Source organism: Mya arenaria, chromosome 13 (genome assembly GCF_026914265.1).
Source record: "Mya arenaria isolate MELC-2E11 chromosome 13, ASM2691426v1".
Classification (NCBI taxonomy): domain Eukaryota; kingdom Metazoa; phylum Mollusca; class Bivalvia; order Myida; family Myidae; genus Mya; species Mya arenaria.
The window spans coordinates 37353627-37378379 of record NC_069134.1 but is presented as its reverse complement, the minus strand read 5'-3'; the positions used below and the strand labels follow the sequence as shown (position 1 = coordinate 37378379).

Genomic DNA, 24753 nt, shown 5'->3' with positions numbered 1-24753 from the left:
TTGTCTGATGTTATACATTTACTATCTTAATAAGCATGTATGGTGTAAACGTGTAATTTCAATACATCATTGAAACAAAATATCCATGTGGATGGAAGAACAGCCCTCCAACCCACTTGTGTCCCCCAGTTATGAATTACGGGATCTGCCACCTTGAACCATAACAATCAAGTGGGGGGGGGGGGTTCAAGAACATGAAAACATGAACAAATATATATCGTGAGTCTTAGATTAGAAAAACAAACGCGCGATTTTTCCCCTCCAAAAGGGCTAGGTCCGCTTCACCTAAATGTGAAAAAAGCCCTGGCTGTTGAGTGTGGGTGGGGTATAAAAGGTAGCAGCAAGTAATAATTGTTTATTAGCAATAAATTGACTTCATCATTAAAATACTTTATTAATTACCTATAAAATAATATTCGTTACAGTATAATGTATGAGTTATATGAAGTTGTAATCTAAGTGTATTTTATCCATACAGTTCCAGCTACCAGGTAAGAAACCTCTGGGGCATCTTAGTGAATAATTTCAACTTAATGAAAATTTAGAATTTTTTCTTCGTAAATTTTAAATTATCTAATATTACTTGCAATCTTAAACATTGCAAAAAGGCAAGAAAGTGTCCTATAATGGTAGAATTTAAAATAGTGTTTATAGTAATTTAAAGCTGCACTCTCACAGATTGACAGTTTTGACAACCTTTTTTTTGTCCCAGACTCGGCTGATTTTGGCAGCAATGCTTTCTATACAAATAATAAGATTACTCACACTAAAACAGGTCTAAATTGTTTGGAAAACTGCCGACATTTTTCATTTTTCTTAACACGTTACTGTAGTACCACGTTTAGCCATAAAACATCAATTTGCGAACGTAACACTGAAAAACCGTATCTGCTCCTTTGTCAGCAGTCTTATACCACTGGTATCCAGACATTTACGCAAAAATTGGCTCATTCCAAAACAAACAAAAATAATAGTTGTCAACACGGTCAATCTGTGAGAGTGCAGCTTTAAAAGAAAAATAAGACAATGGGACTTTTCATTCTTGAAGTATAATTTAATGCTAATGACTTACATTTTGTTGTGTTTGAGTCAAGTATCATTTTGCATATATCTCATTTCATGTCATATGTGCGTATTTATTACTATTATATAGACAAAAACATGTTGTAATATCATATATTATTTTATTCGACATGAAATAATTTATAATCCATCCTGTTTCCAAATCATAGTCCATAGTGTCATAATATAGATGATTCGTAATGTCCATGGTCCAAAGTATCCATATTTGGTTTAAATAGAGCCGAGAGATAGCGGAAATTTCCGATAGACGGAAGGAGGAGTTAAAACATGGTTAAGGCGGAGCTATCTATAAATAAAATTAAATTCATCTCGTAAACATGTTCAACTGTGAATGAAAAGTCACCACCATACAATGTACTTTGTATAACTACGAACTGAAATCTGTCCTCTACAAGCCGCAACGTAAAAATCGGCATGTGACTTTCACAGAATTACAAGTGTTTACCATAAACGACTCTATAAACACGACTGAACCTTCTGTTAAATAGATGCAACGAGAATAAAACTGCAATCGGCACAATGAAAAATGAAAATGTACAGTGTGAAATGTAAACATACAACCGATGAGTTGGCGTTTGTTAAATGTACATTGGTAAATCATCAATGTTACAAACCTAAAATACACACATACACGTCTGGACTTTTGGCAACGAATAGCCTCCATACCGAAATGGTCGAATTATACATTGTACGTGCATATCGTCTGAATTAGATAACATAAGGCCAAATACAAGAGGGCAGAAAGAAACGAAGGGTGGAGAAAGATGGAGAAAGAGAAGTACATGAGAGAATGAGAGGAGCAAGGGGAGAAAGAGACAAAGTGTAGAGAAAGTTGAGAAAGAGAGGTACATGAGAAAATGAGAGGAGCAAGGGGAGAAAAAGACGAAGTGTAGAGAAAGTTGGAGAACGAGTGGTACATGAGAGAATGAGAGGAGTAAGGGGAGAAAGAGACGAAGGGTGGAGAAAGGTGGAGAAAGAGAGGTACATGAGAGAATGAAAGGAGGATGGGGAGAAAAAGACAAAGGGTAGAGAAAAGTGGAGAAAGAGAGGTACATGAGAGAAAGAGAGGAGCAAGGGGAGAAAGAGGCGAAGGGTAGAGAAAGTTGAAGAAAGATAGGTACATGAGAGAAGGAGCGGAGGAAGGGGAGAAAGAGAGGTACATGAGAGAATGAGCGGCGCAAGGGGAGAAAGAGACGAAGGGTAGAGAAAGTTGGAGAAAGATAGGTACATGAAAGAATGAGCGGAGGAAGGGGAGAAAGAGAGGTACATGAGAGAATGGACGGCGCAAGGGAAGAAAGAGATTAAGAATAGAGAAAGTTGGAGAAAGAGAGGTACATGAGAGAATGAGAGGAGTAAGGGGAGAAAGAGACGAGGAGTAGAGAAAGTTGGAGAAAGAGGGGTACATGAGAGAATGAGAGGAGGAAGGGGAGAAAGAGACGAAAGGCAGAGAAAGTTGGAGAAAGAGAGGTACATTAGAGGATGAGAGGAGTAAGGGGAAAAAAGACGAAGAGTAAGAAAATGTTGGAGAAAGAGAATAACATGAGAGAATGAGAGGAGAAAGAGACGAAGGGTAGAGAAAGTTGGAGAAAGAGAGGTACATGAGCGAAAGAGAGGAGGAAGGGGAGAAAGAGACGAATGATAAATAAAAAGAAAGTAATATTGTCACAAATCTCTTTTTACATTTATATTATGGTATTATTATTTAATACAATTTGCTTGTACTAGTTTAAACATTGATTTAAAATCAATCATTAGGTAGTATTGTATCGACACGATACGGTAACACTTGACCAATTTTCACTGCTCTGACCATTTTTACGTCATCATAATTTGTACATGTTTTGGGTGTGTAATTCTCTAGTTAGTTGGGAACAGGTTTTTGACCAAGACAGACGTGTAACATTCTCTGGGTGGACGGACGGAACTGCCACGTCTGCAGTTATGCAGCCGAAAAGCTGTTGGGGAATGAATGTGCATTAATACTAAGTATTATTAACACCTGATACCAGGGTAAGTGCCATTACATTATAATTGTTTTATAGACATTCTTGCATTACAATTTAGGTTTGTAAATACAGTTAAATATTGTCTCTTGTACATGCACTTTGCAATTGTCAGGTTTTTATATTGCAAGTAAGCGTAGTAAGCGTTGTAAGCATTATTTGCTCATATTATTATCTAGAGAACTATTTTCATTCGTGTTAAACTATAATTGTTTAGATTCTCACAGTTTTGCCTTGACTGGGAATGAAACGACATTTTATTGTTTTGCTTTGCATAATTGTTGAGAGTAAAAGTGTATAATCATGCTTGTTAAATATAATTTAGGTAAGCAATGATATAGTAAATAGTAGGACTTATGTCGTAATTTTGAATGTCAGGTTATACGTAAACAGCAGAACATCAATTTGCTATGGTTGCCACGTTACGGGTCCATTGACGTTTTGTTGCTCATGACGTCAGAGGACGTTTCAACGTAGTTGGGCTTCCGGACGCTAACAGGGCGGGATGTCAGTGGACCTCGTGTTTGTACCGGTAACACAGGCTGGTGCTGAGGACGGATACGCCTAGGTGGGCGTTGATATATCCTATCGTGGACGTCGAGAGTCGGGACGTGAATTGGATTGGCATCTGAGTGACGTCAGTGTTGACGTCTAAGTGACGCCTGTATTTCCTGTGGTCGGCGACTGTGTGACGTCGATGCGTCTATGTGGTGTCTGTGTGACGCCGTTGTCGACATCCGGGTGACGTCTGTGTGACGTTTACGTTAGCGGGAGATTAAGATAGTGGAGTGGTAGACTGGTAACAGCGTAACAGTGTGGCAGTAGTGACATTCAACCATAGTACATAAGAAGATCTATATTTATTGTAATTTATGTAAATAATATATTTGTTAAAACTTGTATTGTCATTTGTCAATTTCTTCATAACAATTGGGATTGTCTGCAATCAATGACAATGTTTACCTGGCTTCTGGCAACAGTATCTCATAAAACCAACCGGAAAGCTTTGCCGGGGCAATGTACTGCTAATGGTGTTGATGAAACTTAAGTTAAATCTCACTAATAATGACCTTGCTATGAGATTCCAGACATGCCCCACGCAGGTGTCAAGAGTGTTGACTCAAAGCTTGCCTAATCTCGCAAAACGACTCAAATTTCTTTTGCAATGACCTTCAAAAGATGCTATTATGAAAAACACGCCAAGAACATTCAAAAAGAACTACAAAAAGTGTCGTGTAATTATTGACTGTAGTGAGATTTTCATTCAAAGGCCAACAAATCTTGATGCTAGGGCTTCTACATGGTCTAACTATAAAAGTCACAATACCCTGAAATTCCTAAACGGCATAACACCCTATGGATCAGTTAGTTTCCTATCGAAGTGCTGGGGCGGGCGAGTATCTGACAAGGAAATCACAACACGATCTGGTTTCTATGAGCTTCTTGAAGTAGGTGACCTTGTTCTTGCCGATAGGGGCTTCCTCATTGCTGATGAACTAGCAGCCCATGGAGCATCTCTGGCAATACCACCATTTGCGAAAGGGAAAAGTCAGTTCTCACAGAGGGAAGTGGAATGTGCGAGAAGACTCTCAAAGTCTCGCATACATATTGAGAGGACAATTGAGCGTGAAAAAAGATTTCAAATTTTGAAAAACACCTTGCCTATTTCTTTAATTAGACACGCAGATTCTATTTTGACAATTTGTGCGGCTTTCACAAACCTTCTCCCCAAACTTGTGAAGTAACTTTTATGATCATGTTAATTAGTGTACATTAATGTTAATGCTTAAAGCAGGAAGCTTAAATTATTTACTACTCAAAGACATATTTATAACTTATGTATGCTTATAATGTGCTTTTGAATGTGCTGTTTTATGCTTGATAAATGGTATATTTCTTATACATGTAACTTATTGGAAGCTAATTTAAATGAAGTCACTTGAAGTATTAAAATGAGAATGAACTTTATCTTCTTTTGTTTTTGTTTTCTATATGGCCAAATTAAACAAATATTTATTTGCAGTCATCTGACAGACTATGATGAAATGACAAAGTAAAATATATTGTTGTTCCTCTTTTGTTCCAACATGGCCCGAAAAACGAACACTATTTAAGGATGGCCTTACAACATTATTAAATGTAAAAAAGTGTAAAAATCAACCTTTATTTATATGAGAGTGTGAGCTAAAAGAGAAACACAATTTTGATGCATGGAGCAAAAATACAAACTACAAACAATGTTTTTGCAAAGGAGTAAAAAATATCAAGCTTCACAATACAATGAAAATTAAGTACATAATAAAATAAGGTAAAGGCATACTATTGAACAATCCTGAAAGCTTAATACAACAATTCGAAGAATAGAGTCAAAAACAGTTAGGACATTTATGTATATTTCACAAGGTTAAATTCTTTTTACATGTTCAACTTGTGTTGAATAATCTCAGGTACAAGATCATTTATCGCAAAATCTGCACACTTTTTAATTAACCTATTTACAAACTCAGGATCATAGGGTACACAGTCTGTATTACTATTCCTTTTTATGTGAACACCATAAAATCGCAAAATGTCTTCCCAGAAACATACATTTGAAACTGAATTTGTGAATAGTAGCGGTGGTTAGTTTTCAGTTTATTGTCACTATTGAGGAAGAAAGTCTGATCCTTAATGTCTTCTATTTTTGAGTCTCTATGTTTGTATGAGCACTTGATCTCTACAAGCCCCTTGCCATGACATGAACATTCCCTGAGTCCATCGGGTGTAGCTGCAAACAATGGGAATGTGCTGTCAACAAAAAGCCCACAATCAGATACATTAAAGTGTTTATGACTTTGCCTCATTTTATCACTATACATTGATCTTGCTGTTTCTTCGTACTGTCTGCCAAACTTAATGGCATCAATGAAAGTTCACACTCATGGTACTTCATTATTTTCTTCAGCACATTTGACTTTGTTGTTGCTTGCTTTAAGGTCAGAACATCATGTGCTGTTGTGGCTGTTAGTCGCCCCCTTCTCTGTCGTTGCCACAGAACACTGTCTTGTTGGCCCTTTGTCATCTCCTCGAGATTCATGACCTGTTGGGGTAGTACTTGAAAGTCACGAACAAATCGCTGACATTTGTCAGGTCTGTAGGGCTCAGTGACTCATGTTCCACCTCATGGAATCTGCTCAGCACCTGAAAAAAGCAAATTCTCCATAAAGCTATGTTGTGTTATTTAATGTAAATCATCCTGTAAAATAAGCGTAATAATTTGAAACAATGCTCTGACAGTTAATAATTCAAAAGTATAGCATTTAAGAGTTCTTACTCGATTTCAGATTTATGTGTTATTCTGTAATAGGCTTAATGCACTAAATGCAGACAAAGAAATAAAATACTAACTGGTGGTAAGTCTTCATCTTCTGATGCAGTGTCAGTGTCAGAGTCGCCTTTAGTCAGGATACATGCGGAAGGGCAAATGCGCTTTAGACTGCGGAGTGCCTCGGCTGCGTCAAACCCATCATCGTTCTCGACAGAAGTGGAAAGGACTCTTCGACAGCGCTTCTTCCGGAGAGGTTTTGGGTTGTCGAAATTAATCATGTCCACAGGTTTTGGCTGCACCTGAAAAATGCATACAAAAAATAAGTAATATAAAGACGAAATTGTTTTTTTGAAAGATTTTGGATAACATATATAAGCAAACAAATTTAGAGATTATCACAGAGGTAAACATTCTTGTGTGTGACAATTAAAAAACATTCTTATTAGCCTATGGTATCACTGTTTACCTTTTTCCTATAAAACTGGTTCCAAGCACAGGAAACACTTGTCCTTGACTTTTCATCGAGGCCATACAATGCTGCAGACATCATCTTGAACAGCAAAGCAGCAATGTGACTACAAGCTTCACCCAATCTGAAAAAAAAGATTTATAATACTTGAAATAAATTGACAATGCTTTTCAAGCATATTTTTTAAATAGCCGGGATATTTAAGGTACTTCAACTTTCATGATTCCCCATTTATATTGACACTCTGGCATTAACTTGATGCCTGGTTCAATAACTGGTTTAATAATAAAATTTATTCTCATTAATTAATGTTTATTTTTGTCTTACTAAATTGTTTAAGCCACCATGCAAGTGCAGTGAGTGCTGATCACATGTCCTCCCTTTTTGTCGATGCAAACCCAAGTCTACGTAAATCTACAATATTTAATGATAGTTCATCTAATGTCCGGATCACATGCACACTCGATTAACAGTATTCTTAAAGTTGCACTCTCACAGAATTATAGTTTGACACTTTTTGTCTCAGAATCGGCTTATTTTGGCATTCTTTAAATTAAGACCTAATATATAAATCACAAAGCAAACTTCTCCGAGCCAAAACATGATAAATGCAATCGAATCCTGTGTAAGTTGTCAAAGTGATCAATCTGTGAAAGTGCAGCTTTAGCAGTGAAAAATAACTTCTGCTAATGCTATATATTTTAAAATATATTTGGCATTGCAATAAAGAGATATATTTACCTACAATATCATACATAAACACCAAAGAAATATCAAAGTTTAAGTAATGTTTGCAAAACAACAATGTATTTAATAAATCTGATAATAAATATGCAACAACTGGTGTTATACTCCAGAACTAAAGCTAACATCATAGAGGTACATCCTTCCAAGAATCCATAAAAAAAAAAAACTTCAAGAACTCTCTTCAAAAGACCACACTTTCCTGAAATAAATAAAAGATGCCAATATTAAAATAAATCAGTTACATGTATTGTTAAATATTTTAATACTAGCTGTAAATGCTACTGCCTTTGATGTTTGCTTTCTACATGTATATCATAATGAAATATTGACGTCACAAGATACTAGCTAATGTTTTGTGGTTGTTGTTTTTCTCTGGACAAATAGTCCATTACTTTTGTACAGCAAAGTAAAACTAAATGTTATAAAAAGCTTTAAAATAGGTCCTACCGATTATTTGTAAAACTTGTCATCACTGGTTTTCTCTTGCGGTTGACATTGCCTGGACTGGCAAATATCATGTGTGTGGGTTAGAACTAGCTGCCCGGTCAGCTTAGTTGGTTAGAGCGCCGTTCTAGTGTTCTGGTGGTTGTGAGTTCGAGCCCCACACCGGGGGCACTTTTCCTCCCAGGTCTACTTTTACAGCCAGAGTGTGTGAACATGTTCCACAATTTCTGTAAGAACAAAAATCAAAGCATGTGAATGTTTGAGCAATGCAAAAGTTACAGAATGGTATCACCCACGATTGTCACTTGTCAACTATTACATTATTATTCATAAGTTCAATCGCTTAGAACTGAAACTTTTTATGCATTACCCCAATAAACCATTTCTGCTCATACTATAGAATACAAGGTTATACTGTATAGCTGGCATGTAACTGTTATTTAATGTCACTTCCGGGTTCCCCATTCGGGCCGTTTATGATTTACTCATATTGTGCGATGATTTAATCTTTGTTTCAACAATACTGTAAAAAGGACCGGTGTTATTAAAAGTTAAACTTACCCTTGTTTGCATTTACAGTATGCGTGAACACACACGCTTTTCCTTTGTATCGATGTCAATGTTGACAACATGGCGGCTATCCGATTTTCTCTGACTTGGATAGATTTCACCCCGTAAATGTTAGATATCGTCATTTTCTAAAGATATATCGAGCCTTCCAATGTAGCAGCCAGTTACAAATTCCTTTGACTTCTATTTTTTTCGCATTGTTATGTCACATTTATGATAATTTGTCAGGAATATCGGAAACGAAACGACGCGAGACGCCATTACTTCCTCGTTTGTTTGACGGACATAGACAGAGTTCGCTCCCTTGATATCAGGGGGCGTGGCTTAGAAGCCGCTGTCGTAAGGTCAACTTCGATACTTCCGTATTGGTTTCCGCCATGTTTTTTGCCAACCAGTGGTTTGCGCATGCGCGAGCAGACCGAATCAAAACAATAACATTCAACATGCCTCTATTTAATCATCATACTGATCATGTTCATACGCGTTATAGATCGATAAACAACTCATGAAGTGCTCATTCGGTTTGCAAGACGCTTTTTGTCCGGTCGAGTCTGTGTTTGTAACTATCTGTATATAACTTTTATACAATGGCTGGATTTGGTTCATTTCGGGAACACTTTGATCAGAAAAATGGTTAGTTGCATTTACAATGTTTCTTTTCATTGCCAACTTTGGAGAAATCCGCTGAAGCGAAAGTGCCTTTAGAGTTATATAGGGAAAATATGGTTAAACAGTTCTCACGACTTAAGTCTTTCAACAGATCAACTTACTTCCTACATATATGTTATATATAATTCTTGCCCTTAAAGATGTTGGTTTTGTATTAATTGTATGGTTTTTACATTTTGGTCCTTTTTAAGGGTTTTGTTGGTCATTAAAAGTTACATTGAAATAAGAAGGAGCTAAAAATTGTTTTGCAATTTAAAGTTATTATAGACATCCGATCGCTTAGCTTCCAGCGGATTACGATGCAGAATTTTTCTCTCTTTCAAATGCACTTTTCGAAATAATGAACTTTTAAATATCTTTTGGTCCTTTTTGAACATTTATGTAAAATTTGTAGAAAATCGATGCCATAAAATTGTGTATTCAACTGTACGATAATGGTTTTATGGCCCAGCCCAGTGTTCGACACCCACAGGGTCCCGGGATCCCGAGGACACCAATTTTTCGGGAGGGACACCTGAACTTCAAAGTACGGTATTCCGTCGGGACACTTAAATTTTGACCGATAAAAGCTAAACATCAATAAATAAATAGCGTTTCTTTTATTTATTACATAAATTTAGGTCCCCCTAAATTTCTTAAAAGTGCATGCAAAAATGATATTATTATTAATACGTTGCACACACTAAAGCGAAAGTGTGGTTGACTTGTTGACTATAGTTACGTCATGAATCTATAAATAAACAGGTCATTTCACAGTGCGCATGCGGGTTAACATTTCCGTTTTGTTGTTTACATTATCAACAAGGTCAGAGGTGACAGACTGTTATTATCGGTACAATAATTATGTTGAATTAGTTTGCTTATGTGTCAGAACCGCCCCAAAAAGATGCCAACACTACTAACCTTGATGACTTAATGATGCGACCTTCGAGTTGTTACACTAACATTTACGGCACAAATACCGGACTCCTACTATTCAACATTTTTTTGTTTTATGCTTTGATCGAAACAACATAGAAATAAAATTCCCAAAGTTTTATTAATGCAATCAATGTATAAAATTTTACGACATTTTGGCGCAAAAATTAAGATACACAATTTTTCGGTTGACTTATTTAATGCGTATTTTATGAAAATCTAAAAATAGTACCAACCATCAAGTTTTTGTTTACATTGTATCCATCTTTGTTTTTGACTGAAAACAAAAGGGACTTAGACATTCTACCGCTTTTGAACCCAATCTACTGACTAGGAGACCCATACCTTCCTCTTGCCATCGCCAGAGGTTCATATGTCTGACAATGTACTATGAACTTGTCATTACATGCTGTTGAAGACGTGTATAATATGGTGTTTAAAAGACACTGTATGTGCATGTTAGATTTATTATTAAAACAGGTTAAGTAATGTAAAAAAATGGAAGGGACTCCTAATTTCAGGAAGGGACACCTGATTTCAAATGTTGGTGTCCCTTCGGGATCCCTTGGAAAAATGGTTAGTGTCGACCCCTGCTTCTGAATGGCTCAAACAAATGCCGTATTAGTCCCGACACGCCTTCTGGCTGTCAGTCAACCGTTGCAACCGTTGCAATCGCAACAAAATTGTGTATTGTCAGAACTGATGATTGTTTAGATAAGGGTTGTCGCTAAGCGGATTAAAGCATGTCGGTAATTAGCCTTGCCAGCGGAAGGCACGTCGGGCCCGACAAGCCATAAAGGGCTGGCGAAAACCCTGATAATGATGATATTTAAAACTCTTATTATTGTTGTTAGATCGGTTTGGTACATTTTTGTGACACTTTATGTGTTATGCCATATGTAGGAGTGCAAGGTACAGTCGAAACTCGTTATGTCGAACTACAGTCATAACTCGCTATGTCGAAGTCGTTGAGGAACGCTCGGGAAATACTTCAGTAGTCAGCAATGCCTATCCAGCACACAACGCACCCAGTGACCCCTTCTTATTCTATATAAATGATGCAATCGGGTACGAAGTCAATTTTCGAGCTCAGTCAAGCGCGACGTGATCTCTTCGCTTATGACATATTATCTGGTTGTGGATGTGGGACCATTGTTTATCATTCATATTAACTGTTGTATCTACATGTAGGCGATTAATATGTATGTTAACCCGTTGTTTTTCAGTACTCTTTTTTCAGTAATGTACAGTCTAATATAAACAATTTTGGGATTCCGCGTTAATGTCAACACACTTCCAACAGCATTACTATATAATGTAAAGCATCATATTAACACATTTGGGCTTTAAGTACAACAACCTTTCCACAGCAGAACTATATTTGTAACAGATTTAAGACGGAATCAATCGTATACTATTATCATTGTGTCTTTACACCTGTATTGTAATACCCTTGTTTACACTGTGTAATATGCGGGATCCCAAATCTGTATTCAATAACCATGACGTAATATGTGCGCCAAGTCATTTATTTCGAATACAGAACCTCAGTTTATGCCTTACTGATATATACTAGTTACAGCTATTTTGAATAAACACATCAATACAAAATTGTATCATTTTATTTTATAGTTAGTTTACAAGCCTTTTTAAATACATGTACATATAATACAAAGTATAGCATATCGTTTTATAAACCATTAATTATATATACAAAATATAATGTTAGACACTCGTTTTATACAGAATAGGGTACACTAGTATCCATAAGGATAGGTGAGGTAATCCTTATCGATTACCCTTTTGTCAAATACTATCCTATAGTCATTGGTTTCTTGTCTCGTGACAAGTTTGGTGTTAGTAATGTCCCTGCATATTTTCATGTCTGCAACTTGAACAGAATTACCAATGGATGACCCCCTAATCATGTCAACCACCATAGCGTAATTAATCTTGAGGGAGTTTTTAAAATTAAGCGTGATTCCTTTCACTTTGCAGACTGATTTATAACCATTTTTATCACAACGTTGTGTTTTGTACGCATAGTTTTTCGGTCCACCCGTAACAAAATTCGTAATTTTGTTTCCTGAAACCTCGTCCGTCATATCCCCGAGATAATCTCCAAGAGGTGGTTTCCACTGCCCTGGTCTGGATGAAAATGTTATCGAGTCTGTGTCACAATAAAGTGCACGCCTTCCAAGATGTTGTAGATAGCTATAAAGTTTAATACGCGCCTGTGCTGTTGCATATGCAGCTATGGCAACGTTTGTCCGGGAAGAAGCCTCAATAAAATCGTCATTGTATGCCCAGTCTAACTGCACAGTTTCTTCATTGACAAAACGGATGTTCTTTATTTCTTGTTGATCACTGGTCATTAAGTCAAAGAACTCGTTTGTATCTGTTATATAAGACGTCTGTGCTAGGTTTGTACGTTGGCCAAACTTGCCCCAGAAGGAGTTCAGCATCAGTTTTGCCAAGGACCGAAGACCTGGATTTTTGCATATCCTGTCATAGTCTAAGAGTATACTTCCTTTGTCATAATTTTTTGCATATATGACTGTTTGTCATCTTCTGTCTTGCACCATTCAGGCCACCCACTGGCCTCCTGTTTGACTTTTAGGAAGGTATTCACATATTCGGTGAATATACCGCCACATTTGGAGTTTTGGTCATACTGTGATATCTTAGGAAAATGCCAAACTTCATAGATTTCCATTATTTCGTAGCCCTGAGACAGGGCCAGTTTGACTTCATCTGTATTCCAAGTACCAAGAAAGGCTCTTTCATTATCAGTGTGCTGACATGGCGACTGCTGGTATTGGTCTGCGCATGATCTGCATAGGCTGAAAAGCAGTTTTCCATTCGACTTCACGGGTAAAACAGGTAGATAGAGTCCACGTGGAGGTACAATTTTACACTTGACTAGACCCTCGTATTTGGTAATGTCTTTAAAATTTTCTGTGATAATTTCGGGATGTCCTAGAGGTATTTTACCAGTTTTGTTAACATACGGATACAACGATGTCACATCATAATAGTTTATTTCTTGGTCATTTGACGCTTCTTCGTACAATTTGAATCCTTCTGTTCTTCCACCGTAAAACGCATCTCGCGGCTTCAGTGGGGTCACTATATTCACAGATCTTATGAATTCTTGCAAACCAGGGGTATCCTGTATTTCCTTTTTAAAATCGCATTCCCACTTCGACACGTACGTATATCCCAGGGACTCTATATACTGTTGTCTGTCCAATGTTCTAGCATACAGATCGCCCATTGTCATTTCATTCACGGGATTGATGGTGTTACTTTTAAAGCAACGGTTGCAACCGTGCCAAAAGCAACCATTCATTTCTAAAGCAACTTTCTCTCCTTCTTCAGTGTCGTAGTAACCGTCAACTTTGTAAGGGCCTATTTGTTTTTCACCGACATTTCGACCATGCTGTATGTACACATCTTTTTGGTATGCAAGGTAAGCCAGCCATTTGTATGCTAAAACACACTGTTTCTCTTCAGGCCTGTAACCGTGTGTTGGAATAATGCCAATACTTTCGTGCTCCAGAAAATTTCGTCTGAACACCAAATTACATGCCGATGCAATGGTCAAACATTTTTCAAACGGATCTATGCCAGGAACTTCATTCTTTTGTGTTATTTCCTGAAACAATTCTCGAAACTTCAGGCAGCATTTCCTCAGAATGTCCACATCTGATCGACAGTATTTTAACAGTTCATATTGAAAATCAAACGCGTCGTTTTTGTGATTGTCATACCAAGCAAGGAACTCCAATCGTTTGTCTATTTTCATACCAGCTGGGTAGTAGTACTTTAGGTCTGGTAACTTTGTCAGAGTGTTGGTTTGATTTTCTTGTCGATTGAATAGATGTGGAAAATAGCCCTTTGCTAATTCTGTGATTCCAAATGCTTTAGGCATATCCGCTAATGCCATTGGAATGAAGTTTATGGAATCTATGAAGCGCATCTTACATACAGGAACTTTAATGGACATAAATTTCGTTCCATTGGTAATGACCTCAGGAAGAATGGCATTGTCATGTAAGTATTGTAGAACTGGATAGCTGTCATAGCCCTTGAAGTTATGACAAATGACGGTAGCACCAACATTTTCCTCAGAGAATAGCCATTGACAAAACTGCTGGGTGGTCTTCTCTCCTTTGAAAACTAGTTCATTTTTTCCACAATGATCACACTCTGAATCGATCGATAAGTTACTGTCCAGGCACTGAGTGCATACCCTTTGTACGACGCATAAGTTAGGCCGATGTTCAAAGGAACCACAAATTGTTTTTCTACAGTTACCGCACTTCCCGTTAACGCCTGAAAGATATCCTTTCTCGCACTGGAGCTGCTGATCTTGTGTACACTCAAAGTAAAAAAATATATATTTGGTATCCTTTGTTTTTGTTCTATCAGTTGTGGTCTTATGTTCATCCTCTTCCACTGGCTGCATAAAACACTGGTGATCTTCTTCCACAAGTCTTTGCATGTTTTACAGTATGTTTCATTACACATGTGAGGATTCTTATGCTTCCGCATATTTATTGCTTGTCCGCAATCTCTACATTTGTAATACAGACAGCAAGTTGATGTTCCAGTATCATGATTTTGCTTGTGCATTAAAAAGCATGTTTCGTTGATGAAATATCGATTGCAGTCACCACAATATTCCCAGTGCACAGAGTCGTCCTCGTGTATAAGATGACAGTGAACGCAATGATTGTTGCAGGCATGTTGCTCTTTGTTACTGTAACCCTTTTTACATTGAACGCAAAAGTAACTTCTATTCAGAAAACCTGCGACTGTTGTGATAACATCATAGTGTTCATTGTGAGAATACAAGTAAATAGGTATGCCGTCTTCCTGTCCTTCATAGATAATAGCGTTAAAGTGTTCCTTCGACAAAACAATGATCTTATAACTTGGAAGTACTGCTTGAAATTGTTTCATCTCTTCAATACCGCAGCGTTGTAAAGGTACTCCAGCATTGTCGTGTAAGTTAATTGCCAGTTGTTTTTGCGCATGACGCCCTTGGCGTATGTTATCCCACTGAGGTGTTTTTCTATACGTGCTATTGCTGTAACTAGTGCGCGTGCACAACAAAGGTCATCGATATTTCTAATCTGAATGACACTACCTTTATTTTTTAACATCTTTGATATGTCCACATAAGGCTTGCCATGAGTTCCACTTCCAGTAGGTAAATGTACATGAACGAGTTCCAGCCAAAATGTTTCATCAAGCACAAATTGTTCATACGACTGAAGCACCCTCTCTATTTCTGACATAAGTCTGTCGACTGTAAGTTCAGACCTTCTCATAAATGAAAGAACGATAGGAAAGTCCAAATGCGGATCATCCATTGTAATTCTCACTTTATCGGTAGATGGTATTTTGCCTGCGATACTGTCAATAATTGACTGGAAAATTTGTTTTAAAGTTTTGATAATATTTGGAAGTTCCCTGATCTCCATATCTTTGATTGATATTTTGTAATACGATGCGGTCGAGTTGAACTTTTCTATTCTTTTTTCACTGATCTTATCCATCCGATAGTATTCCTTCGCATCGTCCTTTGCTGTTAATTTTTGTTTCTTATGACTGGCATTAGTATCTGCTCCGTCCTTTTTCTACCTCCACCACTCTGGCTTTCGTGTTGCATGAAATGCTCATCAAGAGCATCTCTTTTTGTGAATACACGAAGACACTCCGGACAATGGTGATTATTTTCGTCTTCATGTTTTTTCATGTGTTGTTCCAAGTTATTCTTTCTGGTGAAACTTTTCTTGCAACTTGGACAAGTATATTTTGGCCTGTGATTCTCAGTGCGCCTGTGCTGCATTAGCTGGCTCAGTCGAGGGAAACTTGCATCACACACCTCACATTCGTAAGCCATGATCGTGGACTGAAAGTAAATTGAATTGGAAATAAGCGATCTCCTTATGATAAAGAATTCATTGTATATATATAATTATGAAAAAACAGACTCCAGTCATGCTTTCCATATGAATATACAATTATCTTTTTGAAAAGGCAGCTTGATCAGGCGAGACAATAAAACAAGCCAGGCGAGACTACAAAAAGCCAGGCGAGACTACAAAAAAAGCCAGGCGTGACTAAAGATAAGCTAAACAATTACCTTTTCTCGTTATGCCAAATGTCTTTCACTTCACGTTTAATCCGACGATGTTGGCGTTCTCTCTGCAAAATGAAAAATTGAGTATAAGTACATACGTATTTAAATCATAATTGTGCGCATGCGCACACACTTGTTATTCGAGGAATTTGATTGGTGAATTAAGAGGTGTAATGATTGGTCAATGGTGGTATAACATACTATTTTGATTGGTATATGTGTCTACAACGTCTTGCTAGACTGATTGCAGAAAATATGTATATAGAACCTATTTCAAGTAACGGTGACTCATTTGTGAGCTAACAGGAGACCGACCAACATGTACTCTACACGATGTAAAGATTGTCATCGTGACTTTTCGAGAAAAGATGTGATGCTAAGACATCGAAGAAACATACACGGGGAAATTATTAAATCGTATCCTAAGGGGAGTAAAGCGCATCCGCCGCCGCCGCCAACATCACCGCAGCCGCCGCCACCATCACCGCCGCCGCCGCCACCAATACCGCCGCCGCCGCCACCATCACCGCCGCCGCCACCGCCACCACCGCCGCCGCCGCCATCGCCGATGCCGCAGGGAGCACCAAATAGAGCGCATTCGGGATCACCGGATGTATACCCAGGAGCGTCAAAAGCATTACAGCAGCCAGGAGATAATACGATTGTTCCGAATATGGCGTTTCAACATCCATCTACTATGATGATTTCGGGACCCACAGGTATTTGTCTTCATATATATATTTGGTATTGATATGTACTAATGGGTTTTAGTACTGAAAAGTTAAATTTATACAACATCCCTGTTTTATTTCAGCATGTGGGAAGACAACATTTGTAAAAACTTTGCTGCAACATCATAACACTTGGATGAAGCCTAGTGTGCAGAGAATAGTTTGGCTTTACAAGAGATGGCAACCGCTGTATTAAATCATCCAAAGGATTGTGCTACCGAGAGTGGAATTTGTTCAAGGAATCCCAGCGGACCTGGAAGATTATGACTTTTTTATCCCAGAATCAACAATTTACTCATTTTGGACGACCTGTTTTCTGAAGCTGGCAAAGATAAACGTATAACAGATCTATTTACGGAGGGGTCCCATCATAGATCGTTATCAGTGATTTCCATCAATCAGAACTTGTTTGGTAACAAGTACCCGACACAGAGAAGAAATTGTCATTATTTGGTACTATTTAATAATCCTGTAGACCGCCAATCGGTGTTGACTTTGGCTCGTCAAATGTACCCCGGGCAAACGGAAAAGTTTATGAAAGCGTTTGCAAAAGCCATAAAATTCCCGTACGGATATCTCTTGGTAGATTTGAATCCATTTACGCACGAGGACCAAAGATTAAAATGTGACATTTTCTTGGCTGAACAGGACAGAACAGTTCAAACCGTGAGTCACGTGACCCCAGAAGAGGGTATAAATGTAGATAGAACACCCGTACCTTATCATTCTTCAATCGGAGTTGAAACAGATCACATCGCAGAAACATCGGATAACGAAAATACGATGGCTGAAAAGGGGCAAAATTGTGATGATTGTGGAGCACTATTTGATACTACGCACGACGTGCAACGACACGTCAAAAGTGGTTGGTGTCCAGAAAGCAGGGAACCGCCCGCAAAAAGAACCAGGACGAAAGAAGATAGCGAAAACGAACAGAAAGAGGATATAGAAGGAAACGATGGTTTTATACATCTATGGGAAATTGCTCAAAAACAAAACAAAGATAAATTTAACAAGGTATACGATCAGTACATCGATGACGGACATAATGAAGAAGATTCGTATGGAATGGCTTCGGAACGTACACAGTCGTTTAAAGGAAAACTTTTCTTTGAAAGTTATCAGCGTCTTTTGGAAGTGTACTGGCTGCCGTTGCTGACAAATGCGTCCCATAGATTTATAGTGGAGCAAATCGATAAACTACGACAAAGCGGCGTTAGTTTGCCTTCTGCAGTAAAAAGAGTCCTTCGGAAAGATAAGCACGAGTTTCAAGACTTATTCGAGCAATCAGATGACAGCGGAGACGAGAATGACGACGAAAGTAGTGATAGCGATGAACAATAAATATATGAACTGGAAACTTATAACTTCTTTTGTACATAGGGTTTGGACGGATTCAGTCATGGCTCCTTGGGAAGAGTATTTAAAGACTATCTACTACGATCCGTCACACGCTGCAAGTTTTGCGGGACCTCAAAAACTGTTCAAAGTGGTGCAACGAGAAGGCAAATACACACTTGGAATGCACAGAATTCGGAAATTTTTGCATGACCAAGAATCGTACAGTCTTCACAAACCCGTGCGACGGCGCTTTCAACGAAATCATGTTATTAGCGTGGGAAAAGACGATGTGTGGATGGCCGAAGTCATCGATATGGTCAAGTTTGAAAAATGGAACGACGCCTACAAGTACATTTTGCTGGTGATTGACACATTGACACAAGTACGTGTGGTTACGCCCTTTACGACAGAAAACGGGTCGGGAAGTCGCAGATGCGTTTGCAGACATATTTGAACAGTCTGGTCGAGATCCAGCAAAACTAATTACGGATAAAGGTACATTTTAGTTCAAATATATATGTGTATTTAAGTTAATATAAAAAACATTTGTTCGTTTAAACTATGTAAATAGTTCATATTTAAATGGTGTTTATTCAAATACTAATAATTCGCTTTCAGGACAAGAGTTTAAAGCAAAACTTGTTCAGGACCTCATGCGCAAGTTCGACGTGCATTACTTTCCAACACAGAACGAAACCAAGGCCTCTACGTCGGAGCGAGCTATTTTGACCATCAAACAGAAACTGTACCGCTACTTTACTCACAAAGACAATTACAATTATCTTCCCGTATTGCAAGACATCGCCGATAGTTACAACAATACCTATCATAGAACCATTGCTATGCGACCCGCCGACGTCAAAAACAATAACCAGGAAGAAGTGAGATTAGCTACATACTTTGCACAAAACCCCAAAGGGAAGCAATCATCGCCGAAACTGAAGCCGTTTAAATTTAAAGTCGGGACCTACGTACGCATCAGTCATCTGAAAACCGCGTTTACTCGAGCTTACGATCAGACGTATTCAGGAGATGTATTTCGCGTACATACACGGTACCACAGAGGCATACTACCAATCTACATACTACAAGATCTGCAGGGCGATGATATTTAAGGAACGTTTTATGAAAGTGAGTTACAAAAAGTACACGTGGATACAGATCAGACATGGAAAGTGGAAAAAGTGTTAAAACGCCGAGGCAAAGGACGTACTAAACAATATTTTGTGAAGTGGATGTATTACCCAAAAAAGTTTAATAGCTGGATAAATGCTAGTGACATTGAATAATGCCGGTTCAGTTACTGTAACTGTCTTGTGTCATTAGCATTGAATATAAACATGTGTCATTTTAACAATTTAGTTCGTATAGCTCCATGTTGGCTGTACTATACAATTATGAAATAACTGTAAAAATCATACAAGTGAATGCAGCGTGTGTACTAACATTTTGTAAATAAGCTGTATGATATCATACTTTTAATGTATGTAAAAAAATAATGTTGTCAAAACTTTATTTAGGAGTATTTGTGTTTACCATTTTAAGTGTTTGTAAATAAAAATATGTAAACCTCATATTAGTTATATTTTTTATTTATTAACTTTTGAAACCTCAATCAGTAAACTGTCTTTTTGCTCAGACGACTTGCATTTTACCAGTGCATATTTATTTTATTACAATGTATCTAAATAGTACTGACCATTAAAATATTCACTAAAATTGAAAGAAGTTTTGGTTTTGCTTTATTAAACGTTCATTTAGTTTTCTTAAAAAGAGCCTTTCATAATGCGAAACAGGACAAATAGTTTCAAATTATAGCGCACCAATGTGCTTTTGAACTGGATAAATATACTTTTTTACTGCACGTGAGTCATACAATGACCTTAGTATCTAATGACTGAAATACAATTAAACCACACATTAACAACCAAACGAACGTTTGAATTAAATTAATGAAGCATTAGGTAATCAAGGTAGATCACATTTCATTAAATGTTTGGATGGACACATAATTGCACGCTTACAAGATTAATATGTATAATCACATTTCGCTTTTTAAGTTTCAATATCACGAAACCATTCAAATTTTGCGCCATTTTAAAGCCCTAAAGTAACTGGTTAAAGTATAATATTGGCCTAGTTTTATTCAACCAAGCACGTTCAATATATATGACTCAGTCGCACAACTATGCGATTTAAGCATATCGGCTAACAATAACATAGTTTAAATAAGTTTACCTGTATTCCGACTATAACATGTTAGAAAAAGGCCGGTGAAAATGGGGAATATTAGAAATAAATCCTGGGATATTCTGTGTTAATAATGATAAACTGAACAACAAATTTAATACACTAAAATTATCTGTTGCTTTGCGTAAAAGATTGAAGTGATTTCGACCATTTCAAGACATACAATATTGTCCTCTTAATACGGATATGTAGGAATAATTGGGAGCGTATATTACCAGTAATTAATGTGGTTGTTTTTTCTCTTGCGTTTATTACTGGTATAAATACATTTTCAGACGAACTAAGAACTGACGTGGTATGTTTTATTCCTATTTACAGATATGTTCCATATATATATATATATATGTAAACACTTAATAAGTTGAACCTTGTTTTTATCAAGTTAACAAGGCGTTGAAATACTTATTATTAAAATGATGAACTGGGTTTACCTGGTGCTGGTAACGATTTTTAAATACTATAAACGTTAAAAACTGGTGTAACAAAGTATGTTCACATTACTAGTTATAGGGAAAAAGTTTAAATGCGATATGTAAAACAACGAATTTTTACAACCTGTGTTGACAAATGCAGGCCATGGATTACAACATAATTTCTACATTTTGGCTTAATTCGTATCATGTTTAATGATATTACACTTTAAAAAAAATGCAAACAGTCGAACAAGCAGGGTTGTAAATTTTATGAAACTATCCATTGAAATAAGGTTGCTTCTAATATAATAATACTATACACATACCACAAAACCAACAAAACGGTTTTCTATACGTAACATTATGTACGACCAATGGCGTACTTTTCTACCAGCAAGAGGGAGATTCAAAAGATACTTCAGTTATTCTACTCAACTAGCAATCGCTTAGACCTGAATGTATATGTGTCTACTAATATGTAATCAATTTATAGTAGAAATGACAGTCAATTAAAAAAAAAGACCTTACCTTTATTTTATCCCATAAGCAGCAATTAAACACGAGTCGAATTTTGTCTGTACTCGAAATAAATGATTTGGCGCACATATTACGTCATGGTTATTGAATACAGATTTGGGATCCCGCATATTACACAGTGTAAACAAGGGTATTACAATACAGGTGTAAAGACACAATGATAATAGTATACGATTGATTCCGTCTTAAATCTGTTACAAATATAGTTCTGCTGTGGAAAGGTTGTTGTACTTAAAGCCCAAATGTGTTAATATGATGCTTTACATTATATAGTAATGCTGTTGGAAGTGTGTTGACATTAACGCGGAATCCCAAAATTGTTTATATTAGACTGTACATTACTGAAAAAAGAGTACTGAAAAACAACGGGTTAACATACATATCGATCGCCTACATGTAGATTCAACAGTTAATATGAATGATAAACAATGGTCCCACATCCACAACCATATCATAAGCGGAGAGATCACGTCGCGCTTGACTGAGCTCGAAAATTGACTTCGTACCCGATTGCATCATTTATATAGAATAAGAAGGGGTCACTGGGTGCGTTGTGTGCTGGATAGCCATTACTGGCTACTTACTTCGTAACATTTCGCAGATATATAGTTAATCATATAAACTATATAACTACCTGTATGAATATGAGTGTTTGGTGTAGTTTTTATCAATTGGATTCATTTCCAATTTATTAATAAGTCGAAGTCGTGGGTTAGTCTTCCACAGTTGAAATTACGGGTATCTAGGTATGAGCTGAGAAAATTAAGTTTACGTTGACTTTAAAGGGACTAGAACCAGATGATACGATTGCAAGAAATAAAGACAGTTGTCAAAACTTAGACCAAAATGATATCGTTGAGTACAACGCATTGAATCTTAATTACTGCTGTATCACATTGCTTTCGACACATGTATCTTTCGAAGTTTTTACGTATTTTTCCAATTCAAAATTTACTGGGTTTGTCGAACACGTAAATCCCAGTTAATTAAAAAATAGCGTTGGTATATGTATCAGTAATACTCACGTAACTTACTTATGCTAAATATACACACTATAAACTGGGAAACCATTATGCGCTATTTTTAAAGGGGCAAACGCAGCTGAGACGGTGACAAAATAATATGAACTAAGGCGCTGCCTCTACGGGCTTGAAGTGTTATTGCCGGACACATTAAGTTTACTTAATGCCTAAGTGAAACATACTAGGAGTAAAAGGGATACGGTTTTTTGTATATGTTAATAAAACTTTTTAAATAACAAGCAGTTCTGTTGCTGTTAGCAATTTATTTAGTGTATATGCAACAGTCTTCAATAATAGTGTAAACATTATATATAATGCATTACTTTATATTTTATATGAAGTTTAGAGTTATTCTTCTTAATTAACTTAAATAAAGCTACTATGCATTTGAGATCAAGTACACAAACGCATTTGAGGAATATGTTACAAACAGAAAATAAATAAAAACAAGAGCTGTCACAGAGACAGCGCGCTCGACAATTCCGCCGCTTTTCGGAGTATGGACTTAAATATGATGGTAAAACATTTAATCAATTACTAATAATTATGATTGTATATGAACAATATGTAGCCAAGCAGCTCTGGCAAATTGTCTGCAAAATATCTCAGTGAGAATACAGAATATATTCTTTTTTGTTTGTTACAAAAACATACACCCCACCCCCGCCAAAAAAGTTGCAAAATGTTAATTATGAACTAATGTGTTGTTTAGATTTTAAGGGCAAATACAATTCTGCTTTAATTACAGAATTATCTAAACGATGCTTTCAATAAACTTTAAAATAATTTGTGTTTGCAATGACAAATCTGACAAACATCATGTCTAATGATCAAAATTATCTAAATTTCAATTAATGAATATGGTAAACAGCTTTGCTAAAATCAGGTATAAACCAAAAGACCTGTGACAGTTAAATATGCAGCAAAACATGTATTCTTTACAGATCACCAACAGTGACCTTTTTGTCTTGCTTTTTTATAAAAAGGTTGTTGTTTTTTACATCTGGTGGGAAATAAAATTGTGTGAATAAATTAATGTTAAAATTTTCCAACTTTTAAAGGCCTAATATGTTATGACCTCTTATGAGGTTTATTCTAAATGAAGCATGAAAATAGTCGAAACCAATTGCTCATATCATGGGACTTTCAAGACCCAGTATATTAAAGTTTAAACTTATCAAGGTGTAATTACAAACAAATGACTTCTAACCCTCACATAATGTTTAACCCACAGGGTGATCTAAAAAGAAATGATAAATTGCAATTACAATCAAGTTCATTCAACAGAGCTGAAAATATATTCTAAATTTATCACCTATATAGAATATACAATAAAAATAATCAAGTCAGTGATATTGTTGGAACACACCCAAATAAGAACTCAGTGAAAAACTGTCAGCTGAGCTCACAAAGCACTATTTCATATATTTTTTATATTTGTTGAGTGTACCAGCCAATAGAGCAAGACCAAATTTCAGTTCCAAAACCATTTATATATGAAAACAATTGAAACAATTAAAATGATTATATTACATAATTTATACAGAATTACATCATAAGGCTATTAAACTATTCACATATGTTAATATGCACAAATTAAGGCTACAGTTATCTACTATTAATTTATATAGATTTATCTGAAAACAATGCTTGCAATATGTACAGTGTCAAATTATGTTGATAAAATTCAGTGTTCTCAAAAGCACAATGTTTTCTGTACTGACAGCTGGATCTTAAATGTTTAAATGCTAAATATGGCACAAATTAACAGAACAGAGTTTTGCAATTGTCTATACGTTACTCAATTATTACATATTTGCTGTAAATGTCACATTTTGTATTATTCACACACAAACAAGTTTGACAGGGGTGACTAACATCTGCATTCTCTTGAAATATGGGATTCTGTGCTGCATCCAGTTTCAAATTGTTTGACCACTTCAGGCTGCTGGCACATCAGAATCTGCAAATAACATAAATGCAATGTTTTTAACAGAATAAAAGTACTCAGTGTTCTCAATAAGAACCGGCTGCATGCCAAAATGGACATTTCAAATGGCAATAGGGCCAGTTCAAATTTGGAAAACTAAATGAA

General features: G+C 36.6%; 2 protein-coding genes and 1 long non-coding RNA gene across 5 annotated transcripts in view; 1 reads left to right on the top strand and 2 right to left on the bottom strand.

Annotated features, from left to right (window-relative positions):
• Positions 1–5236: 5236 nt before the first annotated feature.
• On the bottom strand, positions 5237–8915 carry LOC128214336 (uncharacterized). 3 transcript variants are annotated; one of them, XM_052920760.1, is made up of 7 exons: positions 8615–8915; positions 8057–8280; positions 7733–7808; positions 7190–7276; positions 6860–6986; positions 6474–6692; positions 5237–6266 (listed from the first exon to the last, which is right to left on the bottom strand). In XM_052920760.1, exons 5-7 carry the CDS (start codon positions 6941–6943, stop codon positions 6159–6161), a joined length of 411 nt encoding a protein of 136 aa, XP_052776720.1. In that variant the 5' UTR covers positions 6944–6986; positions 7190–7276; positions 7733–7808; positions 8057–8280; positions 8615–8915; the 3' UTR covers positions 5237–6158. The 3 variants fall into 3 exon arrangements, with proteins under 3 accessions (XP_052776720.1, XP_052776719.1, XP_052776718.1); XM_052920759.1 differs by having other exon boundaries at positions 7733–8280; XM_052920758.1 differs by having other exon boundaries at positions 7190–8280.
• A 194-nt stretch (positions 8916–9109) lies between these two features.
• LOC128214345 (syntaxin-7-like) overlaps positions 9110–24753 on the top strand; it is a 40203-nt gene continuing 24559 nt past the window's right edge. Inside the window, exon 1 of the mRNA XM_052920766.1 lies at positions 9110–9256. Coding sequence (XP_052776726.1) covers positions 9211–9256 — 46 coding nt within the window. The 5' untranslated portion in view covers positions 9110–9210. The remainder of the gene's footprint in view (positions 9257–24753) is intronic.
• On the bottom strand, positions 15946–21663 carry LOC128214347 (uncharacterized). Its single transcript, XR_008257910.1, has 3 exons — positions 21628–21663; positions 16368–16429; positions 15946–16133 (listed from the first exon to the last, which is right to left on the bottom strand). It is a non-coding gene; the product is annotated as an uncharacterized LOC128214347 (long non-coding RNA).

Bases quoted from the DNA above. Each gene is read 5' to 3' on its own strand.
- LOC128214336 (XM_052920758.1), bottom strand. From the start codon at position 6,943: ATGATGTCTGCAGCATTGTATGGCCTCGATGAAAAGTCAAGGACAAGT. The intron at 6,693-6,859 runs GTAAACAGTGAT...TGCATTTTTCAG, and splicing joins ACCAGTTTTATAGGAAAAAG to GTGCAGCCAAAACCTGTGGA. The intron at 6,267-6,473 runs GTTAGTATTTTA...TGCTTTTTTCAG, and splicing joins AAGATGAAGACTTACCACCA to GTGCTGAGCAGATTCCATGA.